Below are 27,378 nucleotides of genomic sequence, written 5' to 3'. Positions count from 1 at the left end.
TGGCAGGGGGAGCCAGCTCTCCCAGAGCCGTTGCCCAGGAGAGGAGACTGCCTGCTGGCCGGGCACCTCCCTTTAGGGCAGTAAGGAAGCAGGAATAAGGAAATAGACATGTCAGTAAATGCTTTATTCTCCCTCTTGTTCTTCAGCCACTGACCCCAGAACAGTCCAGAGCACCCAGGACAGTAAGTATGCGCCCTCCTCCTGAAGGAGAAGCGGGGGGATGTGGCCAGATGCCCTTCCAGTCGAGGGGGTCCCCCAAAGTCACATGGTGCTGATGGCCAGCACATCCCTCTGCCTCTCCCGGGCCATGAGAAGCCCACTTCCCAGTCTCTCCCGGGTCCAGAGCAGCCTGGGACACCTCACAGGGGCCAGGCCTGGGTGCCTCTCCACCTCAGGCGGGGGTCCTGGTTGTTCCCCGCGTGGCCCTGCCCAGCTCTCCCCCATATCCTCTTGCCCCACACAGACAGCTGCAGCTTTGCCCTGCACGCCCGTGGCAGTGAGCCGACCCGCTTCACCACGCCCGGCTTCCCCGACAGCCCCTACCCGTCTCACGCCCGCTGCCAGTGGACCCTGCGGGGGGACGCTGACTCCACACTGAGCCTCACCTTCCGCAGCTTCGACGTCGCGACCTGTGACAAACGTGACAGTGACCTGGTCACTGTGTATGACAGCCTGAGCCCCGTGGAACCCCGGGCCGTGGTGCAGTGAGTGTCCCGGGCGAGTGGAGGTGGGCAGCGGGAGCCTGGCGGCTGCCCATGGTAGGCTGGGCCTCCAGAATGACTGCAGTGGAGGCTGGAGGTTCAGGCCACTGCCAACTTGCAGGCAGCAGGGAGCAGGCGTGGCGTGGTCCTCGGCCCGAGCCGCAGGGGAGCACCTCAGAGGTGACTGTCAGCCTTGGCAAGGATGCCGGAGGCCCACGGGTCCCTAGATGCTGGGCACTCCTTCACCTGTCTTTTACCTGCCAGAGTGGAGGTGCCACCTGCTGTTGTATTTTTTTTCCTTCCTTCCTTCCTTTCTTTCTCTCTCTCTCTCTCTCTTTCTTTCTTTCCTTCTTTCCTTCCTTCCTTTCTTTTTTTCTCTCTTTCTCTCTCTCTTTCTTTCCACGAGACTTGTGGGATCTTCGTTCCCCAACCAGGGATTGAACCCAGGGCATGGCAGTGGATGTGCCAAGTCCTAACCCCTGGACCGCCAGGGAATTCCTCCACCTGCTGTTGTAAATGAAGGTCTCGTTGTTACTCAGCGATAGTGAGGTCAACAGTTGAAAAGATAGTTTGTTACTCACAGTTCCCGAGAGGAGGGACCACACAGGGCCATATGGGGAAGCACCAGGGTCATCAGGAGGCAGAGGGGGCTGGAGGAAAACGTGGGCAAGAGCCTTTGTTGTAGATTCTCCAGGAAAGGCAAGGCAAGGCAGGGCAGGGGAGCACCTTCGGACCGGCTGGTTTGAATAACTCCAGCGGGCTCTGGGGCCTAGGGCTGTCTCCAGTCGTCTGGTCCCTGGGTGATTAGGGCAGGTGGAGAGTGGCCCAGAGCAGGAGAACTCCACAGAGAAGGTGTTGGGGTACAGGCTCTGGATTGGTTAGTCTGCATGTGCAAGTCTCACCCTAGTCTTTACTGTCTCCAGGGATTGGCTAGCCTAGGGGGTGGGGCTGTCTTTCCAGGGTGAGCAAGCCCCAGGTATCAAAGCATCAGGGTTATAGTAAATAAAAAGGCATAGATAGCAGGTACACACTACTATATATAAAATAGATAAACAAGGATCTCCTGTAGAGCACAGAGAACTATATTCAATATCTCGTAATAACCTATAGTGGAAAAAATCTGAAGGAATATATCTACGTATAACTGAATCACTTTGCTGTACACCTGAAACATTGTAAATCAACTGTACTTCAATTAAGAAAAGGCATACTGCACCTGCTGAGGGTGCTGAGGTGAATCGGAGGCTGCCGGTGGGGGTGACCTGCCTTCACTCGGTTCCCCCTGCCGCTCCCAACTCAGTGGACCAGAGCCTTCCACTGCTGTCTGTGGAAATGAACCGGCAGACGTTTCACAACTAATAAGGGGCTAAACTTCAGGCCCAAACCAGGAGGGAGCCATCTGCCGCCACAGCTTCACAGCCAGGACTTCGGTCTAAACACCCTTTTCATGCAGGGTTTCTTTCTGTTTCTCTAACTGATTGACTGTACAACAAATGAATACCTGGTCCTGGGCGGCAGAGTGGAGAACAGACAAGTACGAAAAGGACAGACGCCACTCATAATCTTACTATCTGGAAATAATCGCTGTTAAATGTGTGTTGCACATTCTTACAGAATTTTTTGCTATGTGTATGTTTGTGTATTTATTTAAAAATAGGATTATATGGCACACTTGGTTTTGTTATGTGCCTTGTAAAGATGACGTATGTTATGATGATCTTCCCAGGTGAGTAGTGTGTCTCTGACTGTCACTGGTAATGGCTGCAGGCCGTGGCGTTGGTTAGTGCACATGACACGCCCTTTGGCCGTGAGGCCTCTGGAGCCTGAGTGCTGAGTCTGAATTTCAGTCCTGCCACATTTTTTCTTTTTCTTTTTTTTTTTTTTTTTTTTTGGCTGTACCATACAGCATGTGGGATCTTATTTCCCCAAGCAGGGATTGAACCCATGCCCCCTGCACTGGAAGCACAGAGTCTTAACCACTGGACCACCAGGGAAGTCCCCTGACACTTCCCTGGTGGTCCAGTGAAGTGGACCACCACTTTTTTTTTTGAGGGGGGGAGATTTCTTTTCTCCATTTCTTTATTTATTGACTCATTTAAATTTTTAAAAATTTAAAAATTTGTTTTAATTTTATTTTTAAATTTTATATTGGAGTATAGTTGATTTACAATGTTGTGTTAGTTTCAGGTGTACAGCAAAGTGATTCAGTTATACATATACTTATATCTATTCTTTTTCAGATTCTTTTCCCATATAGGTTATATCAGAGTATTGAGTAGAGTTCCCTGTGCTATACAGTAGGTCCTTGTTGATCATCTATTTTATATAGAGTAGTGTGTATATGTCAATTCCTACCTCTTAATATATCCCTCCCCCCCTTCCCCCTTTGGTAGCCATAAGTTTGTTTTCTATGTATGTGAGTCTGTTTCTGTTTTGTAAATAAGTTCATTTGTATCATTTTTTTTTAGATTCCACATATAGGTGATATCGTATGATATTTGTCTTTCTCTGTCTTTCTTCACTTACTATGATAATCTCTGGGTCGATCCATGTTTCTGCAAATGGCATTATTTCATTCCTTTTTATGGCTGAGTAATATCCCATTGTTTATATGTACCACATCTTCTTTATCCATTTATCTGTCGATGGACATTTAGGTTGCTTCCATGTCCTGGCTATTGTAATAGTGCTACTATGAACATTGGGGTGTATATATCTTTTTGAATTATGGTTTTCTCTGGATATATGCCCAGGAGTGGGGTTGCTGGATCATATGGCAGCTCTATTTTTAGTTTTTTAAGGAACCTCCATACTGTTCTCCATAGTGGCTGTATCAATTTACATTCCCACCAACAGTGCAGGAGGGTTCTCTTTTCTCCACACCCTCTTCACCATTCTTGTGTGTAGACTTTTTGATGATGGCCATTCTGACTGGTGTGAGGTGATAGCTCATTGTAGTTTTGATTTGCATTTCTCTAATAATTATCGATGTTGAGCATCCTTTCATATGCTTTTTGGCCATCTGTGTGTCTTCTTTGGAGAAATGTCTATTTAGATCTTCTGCCCATTTTTTGATTGGGTTGTTTGGTGTTTTTGATATTGAGCGGCATGAGCTGTTTGTATTTATATATTTTGGAGATTAGTCTCTTGTTGGTCGCATCGTTTGCAAATATTTTCTCCCATTCTATGAGTTGTCTTTTCGTTTAGTCCTGCCACTTATTAACTGTGCAATCTTGGGTAAGTTACTTCACCTATTTTGCCTCTGTTTCCTTATCTGTAAAATGGGGACAATAGTATTTAATGGTTGTTGTGACCTGAGTTAACGGATGCAGAAGCATTAAGGACAGTGCCTGGCGTGTTCCTAATGAGTGTTGGTAGTTGGTGCTGTTACTACTGCTATTGTTGCTATTATTTGGCCCATAGTATGTTTAATGAGTCCTCTATTGTTAGGCATTCAGTGTTTCTGAGTTCTTGCTGTTATAAACAGAGACAGTCTTTTGAGGAGATCCTTACTCAGGTGGCTGGTTGCCTGTGTGGGGAGGGCTTTTGGACCCCACCCTCGGCCCTCTGCCGGCTTCTATGCTCTCGTAACGCCTGCCCTTCTGCCCCGCAGGCTGTGTGGCACATACCCTCCCTCCTACAACCTGACCTTCCTCTCCTCCCAGAACGTCCTGCTCATCACGCTGGTGACCAACACCGAGCGCCGACACCCCGGCTTCGAGGCCATGGTCTTCCAGCTGCCTCGGATGAGCAGTAAGGGGCAGCCCAGGAGGGGACAAGCCTCAGGACCACGTCTGATGCTCAGGCTCTCCTGGTTGTGGAGTGTCTGGTGCCCAGGCAGGAGCTTGAGGGAGGCTGGCCAGCTCCTCAGGGCACTCGGCCTGCCTGGGTCCTTGGTCCTCACGCCCTCCCCCCTCCCCTTCCTTTCAGGCTGTGGAGGCTACTTGCATGCAGCCCAGGGGACATTTAGCAGCCCCTACTATCCAGGCCACTACCCGCCCAACATCAACTGCACCTGGAACATTGAGGTAGGAGCTGTGATGGGGGGGGCGGAAGCGGCTAGAGAAGTGGGGGGACAAGGGACAGGGAGGGGGAGGGAGGGGGGGATTGCTCCAGGGCGTCAGGAGAGAGCACGATGAGTGCCTCCGGCCTCCCCTAAGGTGCAAGTATGGAGGCCGCGGGCGGGGCAGGTTCGGGCAGCATCCAGCAGACCGGGGCTCACACCCGCCTCCTGGCCGGCGCCTGACGTGATGGAGGGACCTGGGCCCGGGACTTCCCTCTCGGGCCGTGGCTCGCTCTGGGCAACGTGAGAGCAGGGGCGCCGGCCTCTTAGAGGAGCTGTTGGGACAAGGCCAAAGGCTGAGTGACACTCAGAGGACGCGCTTGCTGGACGGCAGGAGACATGCGTCTTGCCAGTGGGGCCCCTCACGCCGTCCAGTAGATGGTGGGGGAGGACTTTCCAGCCTTCTTTAGTAACGTAATAGTGTGTCTCGCCGTTTGCAAGTCTGGAAGGTCTTCCAAGCATGGAGCCCGGATCCCTCCTGCCACGTCCTTACTGCCCCCGTGGGCCAGAGGGAAGAACCTGGCAGCCGTGCTCCCGCCGTGGTCCTGGCCCCATGGCCGCCACGGGCCACGCCGGACCTAGGAAGGAGCGAAGCCGCACAGACGATCAGCAGCGTCTCTCTCCCCAGGTGCCCGACAACCAGCACGTGAAGGTGCACTTCAAAGCTTTCTTCTTGCTGGAGCCCAACGTACCCCTGGGCTCCTGCTCCAAGGACTACGTGGAGATCAACGGGGAAAGGTGAGTGTCGGGGGAGGGGGAGGGGAGGCGCCCCAGCCCCGGGGCTCTTCCTCCCGCTGAGCTCCCTGACGCCCCCAGGTACTGTGGCGAGAGGCCCCAGTTTGTCGTGAGCAGCAGGAGTGGCAAGATGACTGTCCGCTTCCACTCGGACCAGTCGTACACGGACACCGGGTTCCTGGCCGAGTACCTGTCCTACGATGCCAGTGACCGTGAGTGACGCGCTCCGGAGGCGGAGCCTGGCTGGAGGGTGTACCCGCGATGCGCTCCCTAGTCTGCATCTTTTTTTTTTTTTTTTAATTTATTTATTTATTTATTTATTTTTGGCTGTGTTGGGTCTTCGTTTCTGTGCGAGGGCTTTCTCTAGTTGTGGCAAGCGGGGGCCACTCTTCATCGCGGTGCGCGGGCCTCTCACTATCGCGGCCTCTCTTGTTGCGGAGCACAGGCTCCAGACGCGCAGGCTCAGGAGTTGTGGCTCACGGGCCCAGTTGCTCCGCGGCATGTGGGATCTTCCCAGACCAGGGCTCGAACCCGTGTCCCCTGCATCGGCAGGCAGATTCTCAACCACTGCGCCACCAGGGAAGCACTCTGCATCTTAGTACTGTGCTCTCCTGACTGTAGGCCGCCGGAGCCGGTAGGATGCATTATCAGTTGCTCTAGTAGCTTTCTGAGGAAAGAAAAGGCTACCTTAGATACACTTATGAAAAAAGGCTGACAGTGAATGCTGGCACACACCATGTCCTTTGGTCCCTGAGTGCGGCATCTCAGGCCGAGGACCCTGAGTTCCTTTGGTCTATTGTCCCTTTGGTTCTGCATCACTTTGAGAATCTGTGCTTGTCTCTGTGGCCTTTTAGCACCTGTAGGATTAAGACCATGCTTCTGAGACACATTAGAACATACTGGGGCATGAATCATCACACTAACTACTCCTAGCTTCGAAAATTCTGTGATCTCTACGGAAGAGGTCTGGCAGTTTCCATGACCTTTAATTTCACTGTCTGCTGTGAATACCGGTTCTTCCACGTCCATGGTGATTTTTTTGTTAAAACCCTGCCTCATAGAATAACCTTTTGGAAGTCACTTTTACTGCACACAAACGTCCAAATTTAAGTTCCAATTCAACTACACGACTCACCGCCAGAAGTGTAGTTAGATGAACAAACCGCTTTGACAAGTGACTAAGCTACCTGTGCAGAGAAAGTGACAACGGCCTCCTCTCCATTTTGTCATCTGCCCGATGACATCAGTTGTCAGACACATTCCAATTTCAGAAACACCGAAATGTGGAGAATATCTTAGAATTAAGGAAAGCCGGTGATGCCGCGTGAAACTAGCGTAGGACACGTACGTCAGCCATCCGCAGAGCTGCTGCCGCCCCGAGTTGCTGACGCGGAGCCTGGCGCTCGGGGGCGTGGCTGACCGAGGACACGGGGCCGGGGCCGTAGAACTGCACGCGCACCCGCCAGCCTCTCTCCACTCTGCCCGGGGCTTCCCGGGGTTTGGCCATGGGGGGCGGGAGGGACCTCGACTGGCCCTCCCCCGCTAGCTGTAGGAGCCCCCTTGTCACAGCTCAGCGGGCCTGGAGACCCCCAGCTGCAGCCTCGCTCCTCTGTGCTGGGGGCCGGGCTGGGAGGGCTTCCCTGGCGCTCAGCGCGGCCGTGAGGTTGGCTCCGCGGGCGGGGCGGGGCGAGGCGGGGCTGCGGGTCGCGGACTGCAGGCCTGCGCCCTCTCCCCGCAGCGTGCCCGGGCAGGTTCATGTGTAACACGGGGCGGTGTATCCAGAAGGAGCTGCGCTGTGACGGCTGGGCTGACTGCACCGACCACAGCGACGAGCTGCACTGCCGTGAGTCGGGGCTGCCAGACCCGGCACCCTCTGCCCTTGCTGTGCCCGGCTTCTGCCGCCGACCCCGCGGCGGGACGGCCCGAGGCGGGGGGCGGTTGTTCCCGGCCCGGGGCGGACGACAGGCCGCCTTTCCTCGGGCTCCTGGGGGTCCCCTTTGGAGCAGGCGGCGCGTGGCCCCCAGGAGCGCGGGTGCTCAGTGAGCTTCGCGTCTAACCGCGGCCCCTCGCCCCTGCAGAGTGCAACGCCACCTACCAGTTCACGTGCGCGGACAAGCTCTGCAAGCCCCTCTTCTGGGTCTGTGACTCCGTGAAGGACTGCGAGGACGGCAGTGACGAGCAGGGCTGCAGTGAGTGGGGCGCGGGGTGGCGGCTGGGCTCCGCGCGGCCCTCTGCTGACCCGCCAGCCCCCGCTGAGCCCTCGCGCTTCTCCAGGCTGCCCGTCCGAGACCTTCAGGTGTAGCAACGGGAAGTGCCTCCCGCAGAGCCAGCGGTGTGACGGGAAGGACAACTGCGGGGACGGGTCCGACGAGGCCGCGTGCGACCACGGTGAGGCCAGGCCCCGCCGCCTTCCCTTGGGCGCTTGCCTGCCACACTCACGTGCAGCGGGTCCAGAGTTCAACACAGACCCCCCTGCACACTGAGTGTGAGAGAAAGGGTGTCGGCGGGGCACGGGTGTGGATGAGGCGGCAGGCCTGAGAGGGGCGCGAGGGGGATGGACCATCAGCTTGGGTGCGGGAGAGAGATTGATTCCCTCCCCCTGCATCCTCCTCCGTGAGCAGTGAGCACTGTCACCTGCACCAGACACACCTACCGCTGTCTCGACGGGCTCTGTGTGAGCAAGGGCAACCCCGAGTGTGACGGGAAGAAGGACTGTATCGATGGCTCGGATGAGAAGAACTGTGGTGAGCAGGGCTGCCGCGTACAGTTGTGCAGGTTGTTCACTGTGCAAGGCGCATGCGGAGGTGGGCGTTATGCCAGTGCTTCACTCACCCAGCTCTGCCCTGGTGAGAGGGTGTGTCTGCCTGGAGAAAAGGATAACTTTGCTAATTGGCACCCAGGCACTGCCTCACAGGCAGTTCTGGTCCTGGAGGCAAAGCCCAGGGCAGCTAGTACGTCAGGGCCTCTGTGGCAGGGCTGGTGTCCTGGCCACGGTGCTGGGCTGACCCCTGCTCTGTAGACCTGGCCACGGGGGCAAGTCCTGGCTTGCCTGTGCTGCCTGGAGGGGAGAGAGCACAGCTCCTGGAGCCCTCGGCAGGGTTTTGTCCCCACCCCGCCCATACTTTAATTTGCAGCCTCTTGTGTATATCAGAAGCGCTGGCCATAGGTTAGATGTGAGCAGAGCTGCAGCTGTTCGGTGACTTCACGTCACCCATTGCTCTCCCCTCTGGGAGCTGTGTCCTTCAGCATGCAACAAGAGAATCTGGGCAGATGACACCCAGATTAAATCTAAGCAAACCAGCAGCTGTCTGAAGGCCCCTGTGCCGGAGCGGGGAGGTGGGGAGTGAGGGTTTTGAATTTGGGGGCAGGGAGAGCGGCCAGGTGGCTTCCCCGGCTGCTGGGCTGGTGCCCCACTGTGACTCCCGTCTCTGCCCCTCCCAGACTGTGGGCTGCGGTCGTTCACCAGGCAGTCTCGGGTTGTCGGGGGTGAGAATGCGGACGAAGGTGAGTGGCCCTGGCAGGTGAGCCTCCACGCCCTGGGCCAGGGCCACGTGTGTGGGGCTTCCCTCATCTCCCCCAGCTGGATGGTGTCTGCCGCCCACTGCTTCATCGACCACAGAGGATTCAGGTACGCCACGGGCCGGAGCGGGGAGGCCTTGCGCCGGCCCTAAGTGGGGCGCCCCTCCGTGTTTCCTGGGGTGGAAAGGCCCTGTGTCTGTGAGTCGTGCCCAGGTGAGACAGGGCTGGGACCGGAGGGGTGGCAGACCCCCCCCCAGGATGGGGCTTAATAACAGTGGTAATAAAAATGAGCGTTTATTGGGTGCCCCTCTTGTCCAGCGGGCCTCTCAGTGCCTCTCCTAACAGCCCAGGCAGACGGGTCTGAACACGTCCCCGTTTTACAGAAACGGAGGATCAGAGAGGTGAGGACATTTGCCTGAGGTGGTACAGCTTTTAAGTGGCAGAGCCAGACTGGGGCCCACGTGTGTGGATTCCGGAGCCAGTGCGGTCAGCCTCTGCACGGTGGAGACCCCTCGGGACCCTCTCATTCACTGCCCGGCCCTGGCTTGCCAGGCCACTGTGGGCGAGTTATTCACCTTCCTAGGCCTCAGGCTCCTGGGTGCTGATGGTGACGCTGTGATTTTTACGCTGAGAGGTGTGAGAAGGGAGCGCGGGGACGCACCTGAAGCGCTGAGCCCATGCCTGGCGCACAGTAGGTGCTCAGCCCGTCGTAGCCTCAGGTCCACGGCAGACCCGAGCCCGGTGCAGGGAGGGGCACCAAGCATGCCACTGGGCCATGCCGGCCTCTCAGGGCGGGTGGGCAGGGCCAGGCTGAGCAGGAGCAGGTGTCCCAGCGCTGGGGCTCTTTGTGACTTAGGTCCAGCCCGCCCAGGCCCTCTGACCATCGGCTGCGGGAGGGGGACTGAGGGGACAGCTTGCTCCTGGAGACTCGGGCACAGGGGTCCCCCTCGCCCAGGGCCTTCCTGCCAGGCGCCTGCCCTCCTGCCGCGGGCAGCTGCGTGGGAAGGGGACCCAGGGTGCCCAGAGTGCCACGTGCGGGCTGAGGACGGGATTGCTGACCAAGTCGCCCCTTGGCCAAGAGAGAGCGGGACCACCGTGGACTTTCGGGACAGACAGGACCCATAGCATGACGTAGGCCTAAGGCCAGACACTGGGGCCAGTCAGACAGGTGCACGTGCTGGGGGTGATGTGACAGCAGAGGCCTGGGGGGAGTGGGGTCAGTGGTGGACCCCGGGCGCTGCTGGGCTGGTGAGGTGCAGCCTGGTCCAGCCTGCTCCCCTCTTCTCACTCTGTCACACTCCACTCCACTCTGGGCAGAAGCGATCTGCTTTCTTCTTGGGGTGATGGGAGCTTACTTAAGAATTTTTAGAATGAACTTATCACTTTGGAATGTGGACAAGTTGCAAAGATAGGACGCAATTTCCCCGTACCCTCGCCCGATTTCCCCGTACCCTTGCCCGATTTCCCCGTACCCTTGCCCGATTTCCCTTGATGTTATCCTGCTGCTTTTGTCAGCACCGAGAAACTCACGGTCCCTTACTAGGAACTTGCCTCCGGGCTGCCTCGGGGCTCCCACTGGGCTCCCCCCCAGGCTCCCTGGCACCAGTTTCACACCAGCATCCTTTCTGCTGTAGGAGTTTGTCCAGGTGCCCCCTTTGTGTCTGTTGTCCTGTCTCCCCAGTCTCCTCTGGTCCGGGACGATTTCTCAGTCTTTGTGTGTTTTTCGTGACCTGGACAGCCTGGAGGCCAGGGGCCCTGTAGAGCGCCCCCATCTGGATGCATCTGAGGTTGTTCTCGTGATTAGACTGGGGTCATGAGTGTTTGTTTGGAAGAAAGTCATGTTGTATCAGCAGGTAAATGATGTCAACGTGGCTTATCTCTGGTGACGCTCATCTCAGTCATCTGGTTAAGACGGTGATGCCAGCTCTTTCCCCTCGGAAGTGTTTCCCCCTTCTGTACTCTATTCTTTGAAAATGAGTCAGTGTGGAATTGCTTTGTAAGGAAGCTTTGTCCCTTCTCTCCCATGTATTTATTTAATCATCTATTTATGTTTGTAGGGACTCGTGCATATATTTATATTTCGGGTTGTGATCTAATACCGTGTTGTTTACTGTCGCTAGATTGTTCCAGAGCTGACCACTGAGGGCTCTCCAGGCTGGCGCCCAGCTCCCTAGGACACGCCCCCATTCTTTTGTTTTTCTGAGCCACCTCCTTGCTTTCGGACGCCACCTGGTGCTCTAGGCTCATCCTGTATCTTCCTGGTCCGGCCCCAGAGCTAGGCATTCCCTGAGAAGAAACCAAGATCTGGGTGCTCTGAACCCACGCGGTCGCCACAGTCCCCGTTCCTAGCCCCGTCTCCAGGGTGAGCTGGGATGTGCGTGCGCTTCCTGACGCACCTGCCCCTGGGCCCTGCCCTGCTTCTTCCTCTTTCCCTTGCTTCATCTTTTCATTTCTCATTTCCTTTTCCTTCATCTTCCCCTGCTCAGCAGTCTTACTTCTGCCCATTAATGCCCTCAACAGCCATTGTTACCATTGGCACCGGGAGAGAAAGCTGAATTAGACTTGGTCCCTGCACTTCCAGACGTCCCAGGGTAGGGGGACAAGTTGTGATACACACGTGCACGTAGTAAGGGCTGTGCCAGAGCTGGGGGGAGGCTGCCGAGGGCCCAGTGTGTGGGTTAGAGCGCCCCTGAGGGCTGGGGCGGGTGGCTGCTGGGAATGCCTTTATGGGCAGGGTGTCTGGTCTGCTGTTGAAACGTGAGGGTGTTTGTCACTAGACCAGGTGACTCAGACCTTCCAGGCAAAGGGAGGGTTGTGAACAGGGACAGGCAGGGGTGAAGTGTGCCAGGACCTGGAGTGCAGGTACTTTGGACACATTTCTGAGTCAGCAAGCGATCCCAGGGTGTTACCGAGAGGTGGCATCTCGTGGTCAAGAGCGTGGGCTGCTGGGTTCAGACGGTGGCCCAAGACCACCCTGACTGGCTGTTTGGGGGATAAGATGATGTAACACGTCGGCCCCCAGAGAGTGCTTGGCGTGGTCGGCTGTGTCGACCTCTGCCGTTTGCCTTAGGTCTTGACGGAATGGCCGGGGTTTATCTGCAGGTGTTTCTTTGCCGCCGTCTAACCCATCGCTGCTGTGTTGCCTCTTAACGCTTGAGCCTTCACCATTCTTTCTGTGTTTGCTGTGCAGCTGATGTGCTTGTGACGACGCAGCACAGGGATGTCACCCGTCGGCTCGACACGACCAGCTTTGGGGCTTTTTTTCTCCAAGAGGTCCTTCATGACCTTGTGGAGTTTCCACACTTTGTCCTTTCTTTTCCTGCTTCTTTTTCTCTTGTTTGTCTTCTGGAAGTTCCGGGCCCTCTCTGGTGACTGACACTGAAGTCTTCTCCTCAGATTCCTTCTGCTGTTGGACACGGTACTCATCGGCGGGCTCGAGCACACGGATCACTCCTAAGCTGTGCTTCCCTAGACGTTCACGTTCCCCTTTCTGAGCCAGTTCCAAGTTAGGCGCAGCCATCATGGCACGTCTTCCCCAAGGACGGCAGGCGGCGTCTCCCAAGAACAGGGGAACCCTCCCATGTCACCGCCATACGGTTATCACATCCGGAAACGATCGCACTGATGTAGCACTGTTAGCTGGCACATGGTCGGCATTTCAGATTCCTCCAGTTCTCCCAGTATTTGCAGGTTTTTTGAAAAACGTAGGATCCAGTCAAGGGATATGCTTTGTTGTAGTCATTAGTTTTGACTAGTCTCTTTAAAATATAGAAGTCTCTCCCGGCCTTTTAATTTTTGTTCTTTTATGGCAGTACGTTTTTGAAAAGCCAAGGATGTTATTTTGCAGAATATCTCTCGATCTGGATGTTCCTGCTTGTTGTTTCACGATTAGAGTTAGGTTAAATTTTTTTCTTCTGGTCAGGAAGCACTGCATAGGTGATGTGTCCTCAGGAAGTACATAATACCCCATCAGTGGGGATGATTTGGAGAAAAGTCTGATTACTTGGTTAGGGTGGTGTCTACCAGTACTTATAAAGGTACTTCCCCCGTTGGTTATGAATCTTGGGTGATGCTTTGAATCAGTGTGTATATCTTCTTTTTTTTTAAATATTTATTTATGTATTTATTTGGCTGCACCAGGTCTTAGTTGTGGCATGCGGGATCTTCCTGGCCGTGTGCAGGATCTTTAGTTGCGGCACGTGGGATCTTTTTTTTTAGTTGCCGCACGCGGGATCTAGTTCCCTGACCAGGGATCGAACCCGGGCCCCCTGCATTGGGAGCGCAGAGTCTTAACCACTGGACCAGGAGGGAAGTCCCAGTGTGGATATCTTGTTACCCAGTGGTTTTTAGCATCTGTTGATGATTCTTGTGTGTATCGGTTATTGCTGTGGTAGGTGTGAAATATGACTTACTGTGTCATTTCTTCTGTATTTATTAGCTGGTGTTTTTCTGTAAAGCATAGCTTTCCTTCTCTTCTTATAAATTATTTTGAGATTATTTTTTAGATAGATTCTCCTCCGCTCCTTATATTCTTCATCATGTATAGTGATTTAACCCCACAGTTTATTTTGGTGTCCAGATGACCCCGATCTTGACTAGTGAAAGCCTTGTCCCGCTGGCACCGTCCCTGTGCAAGCTCTCACTCACTTCTGGTAAAACAAAATATTCCTGGTTCACTCTATGTGCTACTTGCTCCAGACCTGAAATCAACCATCTCTCCAAGGAGCCTTGGTTCCTTTCCACGGGGAAGGATAGTTAGAAGCCAAGTTCTGGCTGCTGCTGGGGATGCCGTTGCGCTGAGGCCATCTTTCTGAGCAGCCGTGAGCTTTTCCTGCTCTGATGGCATGTCAGCGGCATGGGGTTCTCCTCTCCTCCGCCTCTGCCTGTTGGTGTCTCCCTTTTCCCACGTGGGAGACTGGGCCCCAGCAATACCAGGGTCTTGTCTTTTTACTGGTTCAGTCGTCCAATACACAATAGTCAGAACTGCTGCACCATCCCGCTACCGACAACAAACCTGGTGACGTTCCATCTACTGCTCAGCTCCCCTGGTACTTAAAGTATGTACCGCTGTGTTAGAGAAGTACTTGGATTGATGTGCTCCTTCCACGGAAGGGTAGATTAATGAGAAGGGAAATCTTTTTGGTAATGAGATAAGCGAGGGCAGCTGAGCATCGTCCTGGGGTGGGCGCGGGCTCGGGTTGAGGGGCGCAGGGCACCGGGCTGAGGGCGCAGGCTCAGGCCTCCCTCTCCGCCCGTCCTCCGGCCCCCGGCAGGTACTCTGACCACAGCATGTGGACTGCCTTCCTGGGCCTGCACGACCAGAGCAAGCGCAGCGCCCCCGGGGTGCAGGAGCGCCGGCTGCAGCGCGTCATCTCCCACCCCTTCTTCAACGACTTCACCTTTGACTACGACATCGCGCTGCTGCAGCTGGAGCAGCCAGCCGAGTACAGCGCTACCGTGCGGCCCATCTGCCTGCCGGACGCCGCGCACGCCTTCCCCACCGGCAAGGCCATCTGGGTCACCGGCTGGGGCCACACGCAGGAGGGAGGTGAGCGGGGGTGGGGGTGAAGCTGGGGTGAGGGGCTGACAGCTCTGCCCGCAGCCCAGCCGCTGTGGGAGGGGGTGCCTCGTGGCCGTCCTTCCGTCCCCCACTTTCTCACACGCCTTCCCAGGGTGGGTGTCGGATTCCTCACCCGACAGATGGTCAGCGCGGCCTGACCGCTCTGCCCGGCTGCACAGCGTCCCATCCTGGAGACGTGCCCTCAGGTTTTAGCCACGTGTGGGCCGCGGGCATCCGCGCTCTTTCGGGGGCTCCGCTGGTCGGGTCCCCCCGCTGACCGCCGGCCGCCCCTCCTGCCCTGTCCCCCCCTCCCCCTGCCTCCCAGGTATGGGGGCGCTGATCCTGCAAAAGGGCGAGATCCGCGTCATCAACCAGACCACGTGCGAGCGCCTGCTGCCACAGCAGATCACCGCGCGCATGCTGTGCGTGGGCTACCTCAGCGGCGGCGTGGACGCCTGCCAGGTGGGCCGGCGGGGCGGCCGGCGGGGCTGGGGGTGGGCGGGCGGGGGCTCGGTGCCAAGGCCTGGTCTCCCCGCAGGGCGATTCCGGGGGCCCGCTGTCCAGCCCGGAGGCGAATGGGCGGATGTTCCAGGCCGGCGTGGTGAGCTGGGGCGACGGCTGCGCACAGAGGGACAAGCCAGGCGTGTACACAAGGCTCTCCATGTTTCGGGACTGGATTAAACAGCAGACCGGGGTGTAGAGGCGAGGTGCCACCCCAGGTGCGCACGTGCGGGCTGAGGACGGGATTGCTTCCCGGACCCCCGGCTCGGCCCCCGGAACCCAGACTGGGACCTGATCCCCGAGCCTCTGGAGATGGAGACTCGCCCGCAGGCCTCTCACCCACCCCACACCCCCAGCTTCCCAAGCGGGGTCGGGGAGGGGAGAGGAGGGGAGGACAGGACGCTTGGCAGTGCCGGGGCCGGAGGCTTGAAGACACAGCCTCTCGGCCCTGGCGCCACGCTGGGCCAGAGGCTCTTTTCCTCGGATACAGGGAAGGCTGGCTTCATCTGCCTCGGATACAGGACCAGCTCTCGTTTGGACTTTGGGGCCCCTTGGGCGGGGCTGGTGGGGCACCACGGGCTCCCAGGGTCACACGCTTCAGGAAATCCAGGCCTGAGGGACCTGGAAGTCAGCCGGGTCCAAGGTTCGAATGTTCTACCGGCTCCCAGGGTGGGGTTCAGTGTGTATATTTGTGTGTATGAGTAAAACGCTTTATTTCTTTTTAGGTAATTTTTCTTTCTTACGGAGTTGATGGGCTCCCCTAGCCCCAGCAGCAAGAAACTGGGTTTAAATCCCCCTCAGCACAGAGCCTGGAGTCAGGCTGAGAGTGGGGACCACGGTGCCCTGTGACGGTCCCCAGGCCAGCGAGGGGCTGTGTTTCCTCCCTGACCTGAAGCTCCCCAGACAGGGCCTGGTGCCGGGACAGGAGGGGTGGGACGGGGTGCGGCTCCCCGGGATGGGGGAGGAGCGTTGTCCTGGGTGTTTCTGTCAGGTGGGGAGATGGTCACACGAATGCTGTGTGTGTGTGTGTACCTGTGCGCCTGCGCTTGCACACTCGGACACGAGAGTGTGCGTGAACTCACGGCTGTCTAGCGTGGGCTGAGTGGGTGGGTCCTGATGCTGCCGCCTCGCTTGAGGCTTCTCCCGTGTCTCGTGCTGTCCTTCCTCCTTTGATTTCTACTTAGTAAATTACAATGTTCTCTATCTTCTTGCTTGGGATGACTCAGAGGGACAGAGACGAGGATGTGGGGAGGGCTCAGGGAGTTCTTGAGAAGACGTTTGAGGGCCTTCCGTATGCCAAGGCTCTGTACGAGCTGGGTCTGGGGGATAGCAGACCCAGGAAGAGAAATCAGATGGCCGTGTGAGGGAGGGTGGGTGGTCTTTGCTCATTGCTGTATCGCCAGCTCAGGCCTGGCTCCTAGAAGATGCTAACACATATTTGTTGACTGAATGGTCTTTGCTCTCTGTGTGTTTTGGAAACCACAGGGAACAATCTGGGCAGACTTCCTGGAGGAGGTGAGCTGCCTCTTTCATTTTAGCCTGAGTACCTTACCCTCTGGAAGGAGGGAGAAGTTTTGTCTTGACAGCTGTGCAAGCATCCACATTGGGTTTTCCTTCCAGGGAAGGGAAAGGGTATCATTTTTACCGAGGTGTGGGGAGTAGGAGAATGAAGGTGCTGTCAGAAGACCCTGTGCAGACGGCGCCGAGTGTAAATAGCTGGTGTGTAGGGAGAGGCTTCACTTGTGGTCTGGTTCCCAAGGGTGAGAGCCCCTCAGGCAGCCAGGCCTGGCCTGTGCCTACCCACAGCACCTCTCTCCTATCGGCACCTGACATGGTCCAGAAGACCCCCTCCCCACGTCAGAAACGCAGGCGGGGTCATGAGACGACTTCACTGTCCCCTAAAGGGACAGCGGCTCCCTCTCCGCAGCCCTCTGTCCCAGTTCATGGTGGTTTCTCAGCCTCATTGTTGTCCTCCTGGGGCCCTTTGGGGTCACCCCGCTGTCTCAGGGGTCTCACTGGCGCGTCCGGGGTGGGACTGGGCAGGTCATCCAGGACAGCGTTCCCACAGCGTGGCCCCGGGGCTGGGGGCATCCGCACCACCTGGGGCGTCGCAGAGACTCAATTCCCACGCTCCACCCAGACCTCCCGCGTCGGAGACTCTGGGAGGCGGGGCGCAGCCATCTGCTGTAACAAGGCTTCCGGGGGATTCTGACGAGCCGCAGGGCGAAGAGCATCAGCATCACCGAGTGCCCACCAGGCGCCCGGCACTGCGCTTTGCAGGCGTGTCCTGCGGTCCTGGCAGGGTCCCGGAAGCCACAAACACTTGACGCCTGGAAACCGACAGAGCACCAGTGCCTTTCAAAAGACTGTGGAGCCAAATCCAGCGTTACTTCTGACCACAGATAAGAATCAGCTAAGGCTCCTTAGCTAGTGGGAAGTCGGCCTCGTCTTCGAGCTGTAATGAAGACAGAGGCCCCAGCACAGTCAGGGTTGACGACGGGTGTGACAGCCGGCCCGGGTCCGCTCCTCTCTGCCGAGGGCAGCGGCGGCATCAGCCCTGAGCCACCGCCTCAGCCTTCCCGCACCCAGGTGAAGGCCCGGGGAGAGACTAGTGACCAAAACTGTTTTGCACACGTTTGCATGTACAGTTCAAGAACTCCAGCTCCAAGCGTGTGACCAAGTTCAGTTCCACCCATGCGACCTGCTGTGGCCGCAGCCAGGCCCACGACGGTACAGTGCCGTTCTTGTGACCGCACCCAGGCAACCAGGCAGCGCTGCCCCAGGCAGGCGCACGGGCCGGTGCACAAGGCGCTGCCTCGGCTTCATGCTCTCTGTTGCCTTCGGTTGAGTCCCCACAAAAGCTCAACGAACTTCTGTGAGGCCTTTTCCTGATGGACTAGCCTGTTTTAGTTGCTAGGATCTTGAAACGAGCCATCTCTCTGGTCCCTCAAACTACCTTGCGTCTCACTTGTTTCAGCCACCAATCACAAGCATTAAAATGGAAGTTCAGTCAATGTTTAATCCTGGATCCTGCAGGAGGAACAGTCTGCAGGGACCCAGGGCCGGGGGAGGGGTGGGGGGGTGGAATCCAGAAGGGCGTAGGGAAGCTGTTCAGCCACCAGGGGCACCGCAGGGCTTCCCAGGCCGCCAGCCTCCCGGTGGCCAAGGTGCTGTCACAGGAGAGGGGCCCTCGCTGCGCAGGGTGGGGAGGTGGGTTGGGACGGACCCCAGGCCCCGCCGTTCCCGGAAGGCTGTCTCCTGCTGCTTCCACTCCCTTTGTGCCCCGTGTCAGGTGGGCAGCCGGAGGCCCCGCACCCACCCACCCCTCCCTGCGGCCGGGACCTGCCGGCCCTCAGACTCTGGGACCCGGAGGACGAACATGCCCAGGGCGGGGTCAAAAGAGCTTAAGAGCTTTAGGGTTTGAGGACAGAGGTGACCTGTGGCAGGAGGTGGGTGTTATCTCTGGAGGAGCAAGCGTGGAACGGTACCTGTTAACACAGCCGGCAGATGCTGCAGCCCGCGGGCAGGTACGTTCTTACGCACGCACGCACGCACGCACGCACGCAGGCGCGCGCGCGTCCTTGGGGGAGGGGCAGGGCTGCGTGTTAGCGCCTGAGCTCCCGGTCCTGGAAACATGGCCTGGCTGTTACCACAGGACACCCTCCCTCTCTGGGGCGCCTGGGGTGCCCGCAGACTCTAATTCAGGGGGCCTCCCTCAGCTCTCTGGGATGGAATGAGGCCTCCCACTTTCCCAGGCTTGGAATCACGAGGGTGTGTGTGTTTTGCACACCTGCAGCCACACGTAAGGGAGATTGGACCTTTAAGCCGGTGTTTGTCAGACTTGAGTTTCTTGGAACGCTGAAGCTCCAACATATCTACCATCTAATGAAAGTGCCTCCTGAGCGTTCTGAGTGCTTTACTTGTCTGATGTAAACCTCGCAACAGCCCTATGGTCGTTCCCACTTTACAACAGAAAACCACGGCGCCAAGAGTGTAAGTAACCGCCCAAGGTCCCACGTCTGGTCTCCTAGGACCCGGGCACCTAGGCTCTGTCCCCCATAGACTCTGTTACTCACACACCATCGTTTCATGAGGGAAGGAACTTCTCGCGGGTAGAATGAAGGGGCCACGCTCTCAGAGACCCTGTGGACCAGCCCCTAGGCTCGAGTCCCCCCTTGCTTTGGGGAACTCCAGCAGACCTGGTCACGAGGCCTCCCTGCCGTGAGAGCTATTTTCCAGGTGAGGGGTTTGCTCCAGGTGGGCAGTGCACTCGTTCTCCATCTGCTTTGCCAGCCTGGGTGGGACGCCGCTGCTTATTGGGTCCTTGGGGTCCACTTGGCCCAAAGGAGGGGGGTTTGCATCAGCCCTCGTGCCATTTCAACTCGTCCTGTAAGGGTGATGGGCCGAGGGAGGGAAGGGGGAAGTGTCCGTTGGAAGGGGGTCCGGACAACTGCTTTCAGGTCACCAGGCTGGGGTTCCTCAGGGTGACAATCAGGAACAGACGTTGGAAAGCCACCAAATACCACTCAGATGATGAGAGCAGGCCCCAAAGCAGGAATACGAATATTTATCACCTGCTTTTACGTCTCGGGTTGACCTAGAAGATCGTTCCAACTGTTCTTCCACAAGATGACAAACACGGCATTGACAACGGGGAGTGAAGACGTCAGAGGGGCTTCGAGCAAGTGGCGCTTCCTCTGGGCCTGGGCGTGGTCAGGCTCCTCCCTGAGGAGAGGGGCCGCCTCTGGCACGTCAGGAAAAGGGGGAGCGAGGGGGACCTGGGTGCCGGCCAAGCGCGAGGGCGGCCTGGGTCCAGATTCCCTTTATGTTCAGGCTGTCCTCGCCCCCCACCCCCCTGCTCCCCGCAAGAGAGATGCTGAGGAAAGAGCAGCCCTTGACTCTCAGATCAGCGCTTGCACGACGTGCTAATTGCTCCTGGTCTGATATGCCTACAATGATGACTGTATTTTGGTGAAGAAACCCCAGCTCTTCGGATTTCAATTCATTTCATTTATCTGTTTCCCCCTTTTCTTCTCCAGAGGGCTGCGTGCTCCCGTGCCATCGCCCTGCACCTGCAGCTACGAGGCTGTGTGTTTTTCTGCCTTTTCCCCTCATCTCCAGTTGTTTCCTAAAAAGTCAGGGTCCAGAGCTGTTTCCAGGCGAGGTGGAATCAACTCCATTGTCCAGTTGTTCCACTGCCTCAGAATCTTCCAGCGGGAGGGCTGTGTATTTTCCTGGGGTGCAAACCTAGCTTGCCCTTCCCCTTGGCTCTGTGCTTTCCTCCACCACATGCTTCCTTCACCCTGAGGTTATCACGATTTTCCCTGCCCACGCCCCTGTGGTCAGGAATAACTCAGTCTCCCTGCCAGACCTCTCTTCTGGAACTTCGTATGGACTTGTTTATCTCGAAAAGAAAACTCTTCCACCCTTAGCCTGTGTTCTTTTTCCAAAGAGCTGCAAGTACACGGTGTGTGTGTGTGGGAGGGCTGGGGGAGGGGAGACGGACCATGTCCGGAGAGAAGGGTAGGGGAGCTCTCTCCTTCCCTCTCCCTCTCCCTCCCACTCTCTCTCTCTCTCTCTCTGTCAGGCAACAGCTCCTGAAGGAAACAGGGCATCAGATGCCTCTTTGAATTTCATAACCTAGGTACTGTCCAAATATCTAAAAGGACAAGAAAAATGTGTAGAAACAGACTAGAAAAAATTGAAACCTATGTTTGGAACATGTGACCCTTGCAAAAAAATGGTTAAAAAATGGCTTATTTATACCAGCCAGAGGGAAGGATGAGGAAAGAAGTCACAGATTCGACAGGCTTTTGCCGAGGGTCGCCCTGCGCCCTTTGTGACTGGGGAACAGGGCCGTTGTAGGACGGGGTCTGCTTCAGGCTCCTCGGGCCTGGCCTTGCAGATGCTGGGAAGCAGGTCCTGGAGCCCGTCCGGGGTCCTTGGTGGGTGGGAGGGAGTTCACATTCCCAGGAGGTGTGAGGTCACAGGGCCTGGCCACTTGCCTCCCGGGCCTCTGTGACCCTCCAGTTGCTCAGTGGGATGACAGCTGCCTGAGGGCTGCCCTTGTAACTGGAAGGACACCTCCATTCAACCTCACAGCTGGAAAGAAGCTTTGGAGGTCAGGTAGGTAGAAACCTGCTCTGCACACCTACCCTGCCGACGTGTCTGTCCCGCCGCTGTCCTCGCGGGGGAGGGTCTGGCAGCTCAGCCGCTCCGGTGACATCTACAGTGTCAGTAACGGGGCAGCGCGTGCCGAGTGCCTCGTGTGCATCACATCACTACGTCCTGCCCACGGCATCTCGCTCAAGGTTCCTCAGAAAGAGAGGAGGAAGGATGCAAACCCAGCCGCTGGACTCCAAAGCCCGTGCAGTTAAGTCCTGGACTGCCCTCCAGAGGCAGGGCACCCCCAACCTGAAGCCTGGAGGATCCAGGGCCTCTTGCCAGGCGATCGGCTTCGTGGCTTAGGCACACGTGGAAAAGGCCAAAATGAACTAGCTGGGCTCTGAAAGGGCCCCTTCAGCGTCTCAAAGTCTTTCCCATTCCTATTTCCTTGGCTACTACCCCCAGCAGCCCCTGGGCATTTCCCTTTCTCAGGGCCCAAACCATCTGCTTTCTCTTATTCCTCCGCCTAGGGGCAGTGGGGACCGGAGGGAGAGAACGTTTCCTCGAGGTCTTGGCCGTGGGCAGCTGGACAACGTGCTCTGACCTGTGATTCAGAAGGGTCACTTCTTCTGCCCTCATCTTCCTGCCTTGAGCCATTCACGTCTGCTGAATGCTGGCTGGCCTTGGGGGAAGCTGAAGCAAAAGGAACAGAGGCCAAAAGCGATGGGGGCACCCGGGCTTGGAGAAGTGATGAAAAGGAGGACTGACAGAAGGTCTGCAGGGTCCTGCTGCGTCCAGGGAAATGCCCTTTCTCAGATTTTTTCCAGTCCCAAAGAAAGAGCCACAGAATGAGCCTGGGTGGGGTGATAGAAATGTTTCTGGGTCACCAATGACAAGGACGTTCACTGAGACCTGGGGGAATGTCGCAACCGGAGCTGAAAAGACAATCCATTTTGTTCTAGTTCAAAGGCTTTTGAAAAATAAACGCGTGGTTAACAGTTTGAACTGTTTCGCTGGGTATCTATTTTAAACAAAAGCCTTTTAATTAGGTTTAATAAATATTTTGTAAGTTTGGCTTAAAGGCAAAGAAAGATTCTTTTGAGTCCCTGCCCTGGGGATCATTCTAGGTGAGGGCAGTAGGGGGCGCTCACGCCCTGCACGTCACAGGCACAGTCGCTGAAGCAGCCGGTCCGGAAGGAAGCTGTGGGTGTCCCGCCTGTCTCCACGACCTCTTCCCACCCAATTCATGGTGAGTCTTGGCAAAGCCCAGATGTGGAACCCTGTGTTCCCAAGTGTGGAAACACCACGTCTGGGCCCACCGTGAAGGCGGCTCTCCAGCGGCTGTGCTGCCTTTCCTCTTCCCGACCCCTCACCCCAGAGTGCGAACTTCATGGGCAGGGGACACCATGGGAAACTCACCGTCCCGGAGAGGCTGGCAGGCGCTGGACGGCCAGCTCCGTAAGTGCAGCAGGGCTCGCTTACGTGACGCTGGAGCGTGTTCAGGGCTGGCATCACGCGGGAGTCCTTGGCAGACTCCTAGGCTGGAGCAGGTTTACGGGAGGCCCAGGGACTCGGGCGTCATGGTCACTGCCATGGGGACTGAGCGTCCTCTTTCCTCTCTTCTTGGGGTGGCGGGGGGGAAGGGATAGAGGGCTCCCAGAAGCTTCGCGGGTCGCCTTTTCCAGAGTGTGGATTTCATCCCACTTAATGTATCTGGAAACGTTCCACGTCTCCAAGGTCAACACTGATCCCCGTCCGGCTTTCCTCACTGATGCTGTTTTCTAGCTTCTCAGTCGTGTTCACATCACGGACTAGGGAAGCTGATGAAGAGCTTCACTCCCCCGTGAGCAACTCATAATCAGGCGTTTCTCCATCACTGAGAGTGGAAGTGAGAGGTGGGAAGTGTGTTGAGGTTGTGTTACACCCGTTTTTCATCTGTGACAGGACAGACTGCCGTTATTATGGACCCATTTCCAGGATGTGTACTCGTCCCTCCTCACTGACTGACCTCTCACCGTGTGCCAGGCCCGTGCCAGGCTCGGGCATGGGGCTGGGCAGGAGGAAAGCGAGGCTGGGAAGGTAAGTGGCTCACGAGCCCACACACGCTCCTGTCCTGTGCGTCGGTCGCAGGAGGGAAAGAACCTTCAAAAGGCAGGCGGCAGAGCCGAGGGTTTCATGAAAAGCTCAGCAACGCGCAGCTACTAAAAGGTGAGGTTTTCGCCCGGAAAGGTCCTCAGCATATTTGTTACCACGTGTTCCTGTCACCCTAGATTAACATTACTTTGGACTGAGTCTGAATTACGTTCAGCCCTGACCTCCCCGCATGCTTCTCATCCTCCTTGGGGTTAGGGAACCCCTTCTGTTTTCTACTTATTACTCATGGGACTTCGTTATGCGTAACTTCTGGGAAGCAAGGACCAAACTTCCACGTCTACACTGAAAACAGATTATGCTTCTTATGTAACGTACTTGGAGTGACGTGTGGGGAAGCAGGGAGAGGCGCCCCCCTCCCCCCCTCCCCCCGTCCGAGGTGCAGGACCCCGGGCGCTGAGGGCCGTGCTGTGGGCCGGGCCTCGAGGAGGCATCTGGTTCCCACTGGAGCCTGGGGGTTGCTGGGCAGAATGAACTGCTGGGTTTTTCCTTTGTTCTTGGCTCTGCTCACCCCTCCAACCTACACTTTACGACGGGAGATGAGCCAGAAAATCCACTGACGCACATGAGAGCTGGGGTAAACCAGTGACTGAAGGACTTCCCTGGCGGTCCAGGGCTTAAGACTCTGCGCTTCCATTATGGTGGGGCGGGTTCGAACCCTGGCCGGGGAACTAAGATCCTGCATGCCACTCGGTGGGGCCAAAAAATTAAAACCAAACAAAAAACCCCCAGTGACTGAGAGACAGTCCAGGTGGGAAGGGATTCAGCAAACTGGGGAAAAACCTTTTACACCTGGTGCCTGTCAACAGAGGCAAATTAGGGGCTCCAATTGTTTGGCTCTGGAATGGCGGCTGTTGCGGACAGCGAGGGGTGGGGCACGAAAGAGCTTCTGGTCCCATTGTTTCAGGGGTGCAGGCTCAGGGCCCCTAGAGGGTGGGCCTGGTAGCAGCCCCGGGGAGGAAGTGCTGGGCGGGCAGGACTCCCGACACGGGGAGACCAGAACTGCAGATGGACCTGGACTGAAACGGAGGCCTCCCTTCTTCCCTTGCTCCTACTTTTCGTGTGTGTGTTTGTATGTATGCGTGTATACATTCGTGTTTTGTGGCACTTATAACATGCAAGGCAAAGCTAGACCTTCCCCAAAGGTAATCTGTACCAGTCCCTCTCTCCTGGGACCACGTGGAAGGCCCTGCCACGTTGGACAGCGGATCTGAATTCTCACAGGTGTCACACGGTCGTACCTGGGAGGCCGTGGGAGCTGTGGAACCCCCGTTCTGGGTAGAAATCATGCATGGGTGTACCTGGCACGTGTTGGGCAGGACTGGATGCATCGGTGCTTGGTTTTTCCATGCATGTGCACGTTTCCCTGTTTAAATCTCATGCTTTCCCTAGGGCTTCCTTGCTGTACCGCTTCAAAAGGCACTTGATAAAACCTTCCAGGGCAGTTATGCGTATCTCCTCACATGTCAGGAGGTTCCTGGGGGAAGAGCAACCGTCTTCCAAAAGCCACTCATGTTTCCTACGTCAATGGAGATGACACGCTGGCAGCCTACACCTCATCTCTGGGCTCCGTGTACGCAGGAGCCTGGGAGAGTCAGTCCCCGGTAGGAAAGGATGCATCTGGGTATTTGATACATGCAGAAGTCTCTTAAACGGCACCTTGAACTTAGAAGCCAAAAATCTGGATACATACAACGAGCTACGTTAAAAAGTTAAATCTACAGCTGCTGCCGGTGTCCGGCCTTTAAGCTCAGTTTCTCACTCAGAGCAAGCTGCTCCTTGGCCTGTGTTGGGGAAACAGACTTCCTCTGAGTTTGTCCAGGAAAAGACGTTACACGTGGAAACAAACTTCCTCCATCCTCCATGCTCAGTCCCTTTTTAATCTCCGGGCACGTCCTGTTCTGCTCTGGCTCCTTCCCAGAGAGAAGTGGGTGGGGAGCCCGGCCTCCCTCCTGAACACGCCTGGTAGCGCCCTTGACCTTGTGGACCCTCACCTGCTTGGAGCTGGCTTACTGGCCATTCTCTCACCTTGGCCATCGTGAGAGAATGGCCAAACCGCTCCCCTGCCCACCCCCACACTTCATCTGCATTGTTGGCCACAGCCCTTCCCCTCCACCCAGATGATGAGCCCCACGAGGGCAAAGGTTTCTGTTGTTCCCTTCCATGCCGTGCTTGCAGCGCCTGCAAGTGTCTCGTGTGGCAGACACTCGGTGTCTGTTGAAGGAAAGTAGAAGGAATGTAAGAAGCAGAGCAAAGCAGGACAGGAGAAATGTCTTTGGAACTTTCAACCCCACCAACCTGGTTTAGTAGAAGCCAGGCTCTGCTAGGAAAGGGCCACCCAGCTAAGTAACTTCCTTGCACGACTATTCCTAAACCTCTCCTCACCCTAACTCTGAGCTCAGCTCTGGAACCTGACTCAGAACTCTGCCTAACTAACTCTTTCTCTATTTTTGTCTAGGACACAGAGTTCTCCCGCAAAAACAAAGGGAGTTCCCCTAAGAGTTTGACAATGTCAAGTAAATGGCACTTCGAGGGCTTGAAATAGAGCTGATATTGTCCACTGTTCAGAGACTAGACATGCTTAAGATCCCAGCCCCACCTCTCACCAAACCCTTCCCCAGACCCCTGCTCCAGTGCCACTCATGGCACCTTCCTCTGGGCTCTTCCCTGAACTACTTAAGTAATTCCTCAGTGATCGTGGTTCAGTCTGTACGCCTTCCCTCTAATCTACTTCATGCTTGTTCTTATCTTTCTAGAGCAAGCTCTGATTAAGTTGTCCCTCTGCCTCAAAATGTGTGATGCTTTTCTGTTTCCTACCAAATTCAGTTCAAGTTCTTAAAGGCCTCCTCTGATCTGGTTCCAGTCTGCTTTCTAACATTTTCTCCCATTTTCTCTTTTCAGGGATGCTGTAACTCTCAGCAAATCAAACCACTTTCACTCCCTGGACATGCCACCTCTTGTGCTCAGTGTTGTTTCCTAAGTGCCGTCCCACCCCCATTTCTGCCAGTACAAATTTCTAGACCTCTTTACAAGGAAATTCCAGCTCAAATGTTCCTCCTCCACGTAGCCTCCCTGATCCCTCCAGCCAGGTCTCTCCCTCCAAATCTGCAGAGGACATGCATGCTTTGCTGTTTCCCTCATGGCACTCAGTTATTTCTATATTCGTTTTATTTCTGTAAGTCTTTACTTCAGAAACCATAAGCTCCTAAGGTCAGAGACTTCATTCAATCAACCCCAGGCCTGGGGACACCTTGATACAAGAGACAGGTATGGCCCTGTCCTAATGGAACTTAATCGAATGGAGTTTAGTCCAACTGCTTTTAAATAATCAATTACCATTGTAATAAAAGCACAGGATGCTACGTGAACCTAACAGGAAGTCCCAGCCCGGCGTGGGAGGCTCTGGGAATGCTTCTTTAAGAAGTGAAACTTAGGTATGGACTTGATGGATGAGTAAACCGGACTAAAGGGAGGACAATGGCAGCACCAGTGTTTCAGAGAACAATTTGGAGAAATTTTGGCCAGGCTGATGGCAGTTGTTCTGAGGATTAGACCTGAAGTGGGAGTTGAGGCAAACTATCAGGTGCCATGTTTCTCAGTGTTCTGTCCTAAAGTTCCCTGGTGAGTACCTCTGAGCATTCTGGTAAAGTGAGCTTATGATCATTTCCTGGCAACATTCAATTAGTCATTCAACATTTTTTTGAGCTCTACTATGTGCCTGGCACTACAGCGGATATACAAATAGAAGACACAGTCCGATGTCAAGAAATAAATCAGGTGAGGGAGACACACTAGTTACAATAGACAAGACTTATTAAGTGGCTACTCTATACTAGGTGCTTGCTGTTCTAAGCCTTTTACATATAATTCCACTCTCATAACTGCCCCAGGAGGTAGCTTTACAAGACAGTGTGATTGAGACGTGGTTTGGTGTAGCTAAACAAAATCTGCTAGGGAAATAGACATGAGGGGCCTTCACCCCAAACCTGGAGGCAGACGGGAGTGGGGACTGAGTGGCGGGTTCCGAGAGGAGGTGAAGCCTG

General features: G+C 55.9%; 1 protein-coding gene and 1 long non-coding RNA gene across 6 annotated transcripts in view; both read left to right on the top strand.

Moving 5' to 3' along the window:
* ST14 (ST14 transmembrane serine protease matriptase) overlaps nucleotides 1–15,803 on the top strand; it is a 40,831-nt gene extending 25,028 nt beyond the window's left edge. For all 5 annotated transcript variants that reach the window (XM_082476216.1, XM_082476214.1, XM_082476217.1 and 2 more), the window contains 14 exons: nucleotides 147–182; nucleotides 464–704; nucleotides 4,315–4,454; nucleotides 4,632–4,729; nucleotides 5,393–5,502; nucleotides 5,581–5,711; nucleotides 7,238–7,342; nucleotides 7,578–7,688; nucleotides 7,774–7,887; nucleotides 8,121–8,243; nucleotides 8,941–9,127; nucleotides 14,292–14,566; nucleotides 14,904–15,040; nucleotides 15,117–15,803. In XM_082476216.1, coding sequence (XP_082332342.1) covers nucleotides 147–182; nucleotides 464–704; nucleotides 4,315–4,454; nucleotides 4,632–4,729; nucleotides 5,393–5,502; nucleotides 5,581–5,711; nucleotides 7,238–7,342; nucleotides 7,578–7,688; nucleotides 7,774–7,887; nucleotides 8,121–8,243; nucleotides 8,941–9,127; nucleotides 14,292–14,566; nucleotides 14,904–15,040; nucleotides 15,117–15,278 — 1,970 coding nt within the window. In that variant the 3' untranslated portion in view covers nucleotides 15,279–15,803. The remainder of the gene's footprint in view (nucleotides 1–146; nucleotides 183–463; nucleotides 705–4,314; nucleotides 4,455–4,631; nucleotides 4,730–5,392; nucleotides 5,503–5,580; nucleotides 5,712–7,237; nucleotides 7,343–7,577; nucleotides 7,689–7,773; nucleotides 7,888–8,120; nucleotides 8,244–8,940; nucleotides 9,128–14,291; nucleotides 14,567–14,903; nucleotides 15,041–15,116) is intronic.
* A 6,771-nt stretch (nucleotides 15,804–22,574) lies between these two features.
* The window catches only part of LOC309667637, a 35,273-nt gene continuing 30,469 nt past the window's right edge, over nucleotides 22,575–27,378 (top strand). Inside the window, exons 1-2 of the long non-coding RNA XR_014267868.1 lie at nucleotides 22,575–22,642; nucleotides 23,129–23,263. This is a non-coding gene — a long non-coding RNA (uncharacterized lncRNA). The remainder of the gene's footprint in view (nucleotides 22,643–23,128; nucleotides 23,264–27,378) is intronic.

The sequence above is a fragment of the Balaenoptera physalus genome (assembly GCF_965194825.1).
Source record: "Balaenoptera physalus genome assembly, chromosome: 10".
NCBI lineage: Eukaryota > Metazoa > Chordata > Mammalia > Artiodactyla > Balaenopteridae > Balaenoptera > Balaenoptera physalus.
This window is presented reverse-complemented; position numbering and strand designations above follow the sequence as displayed.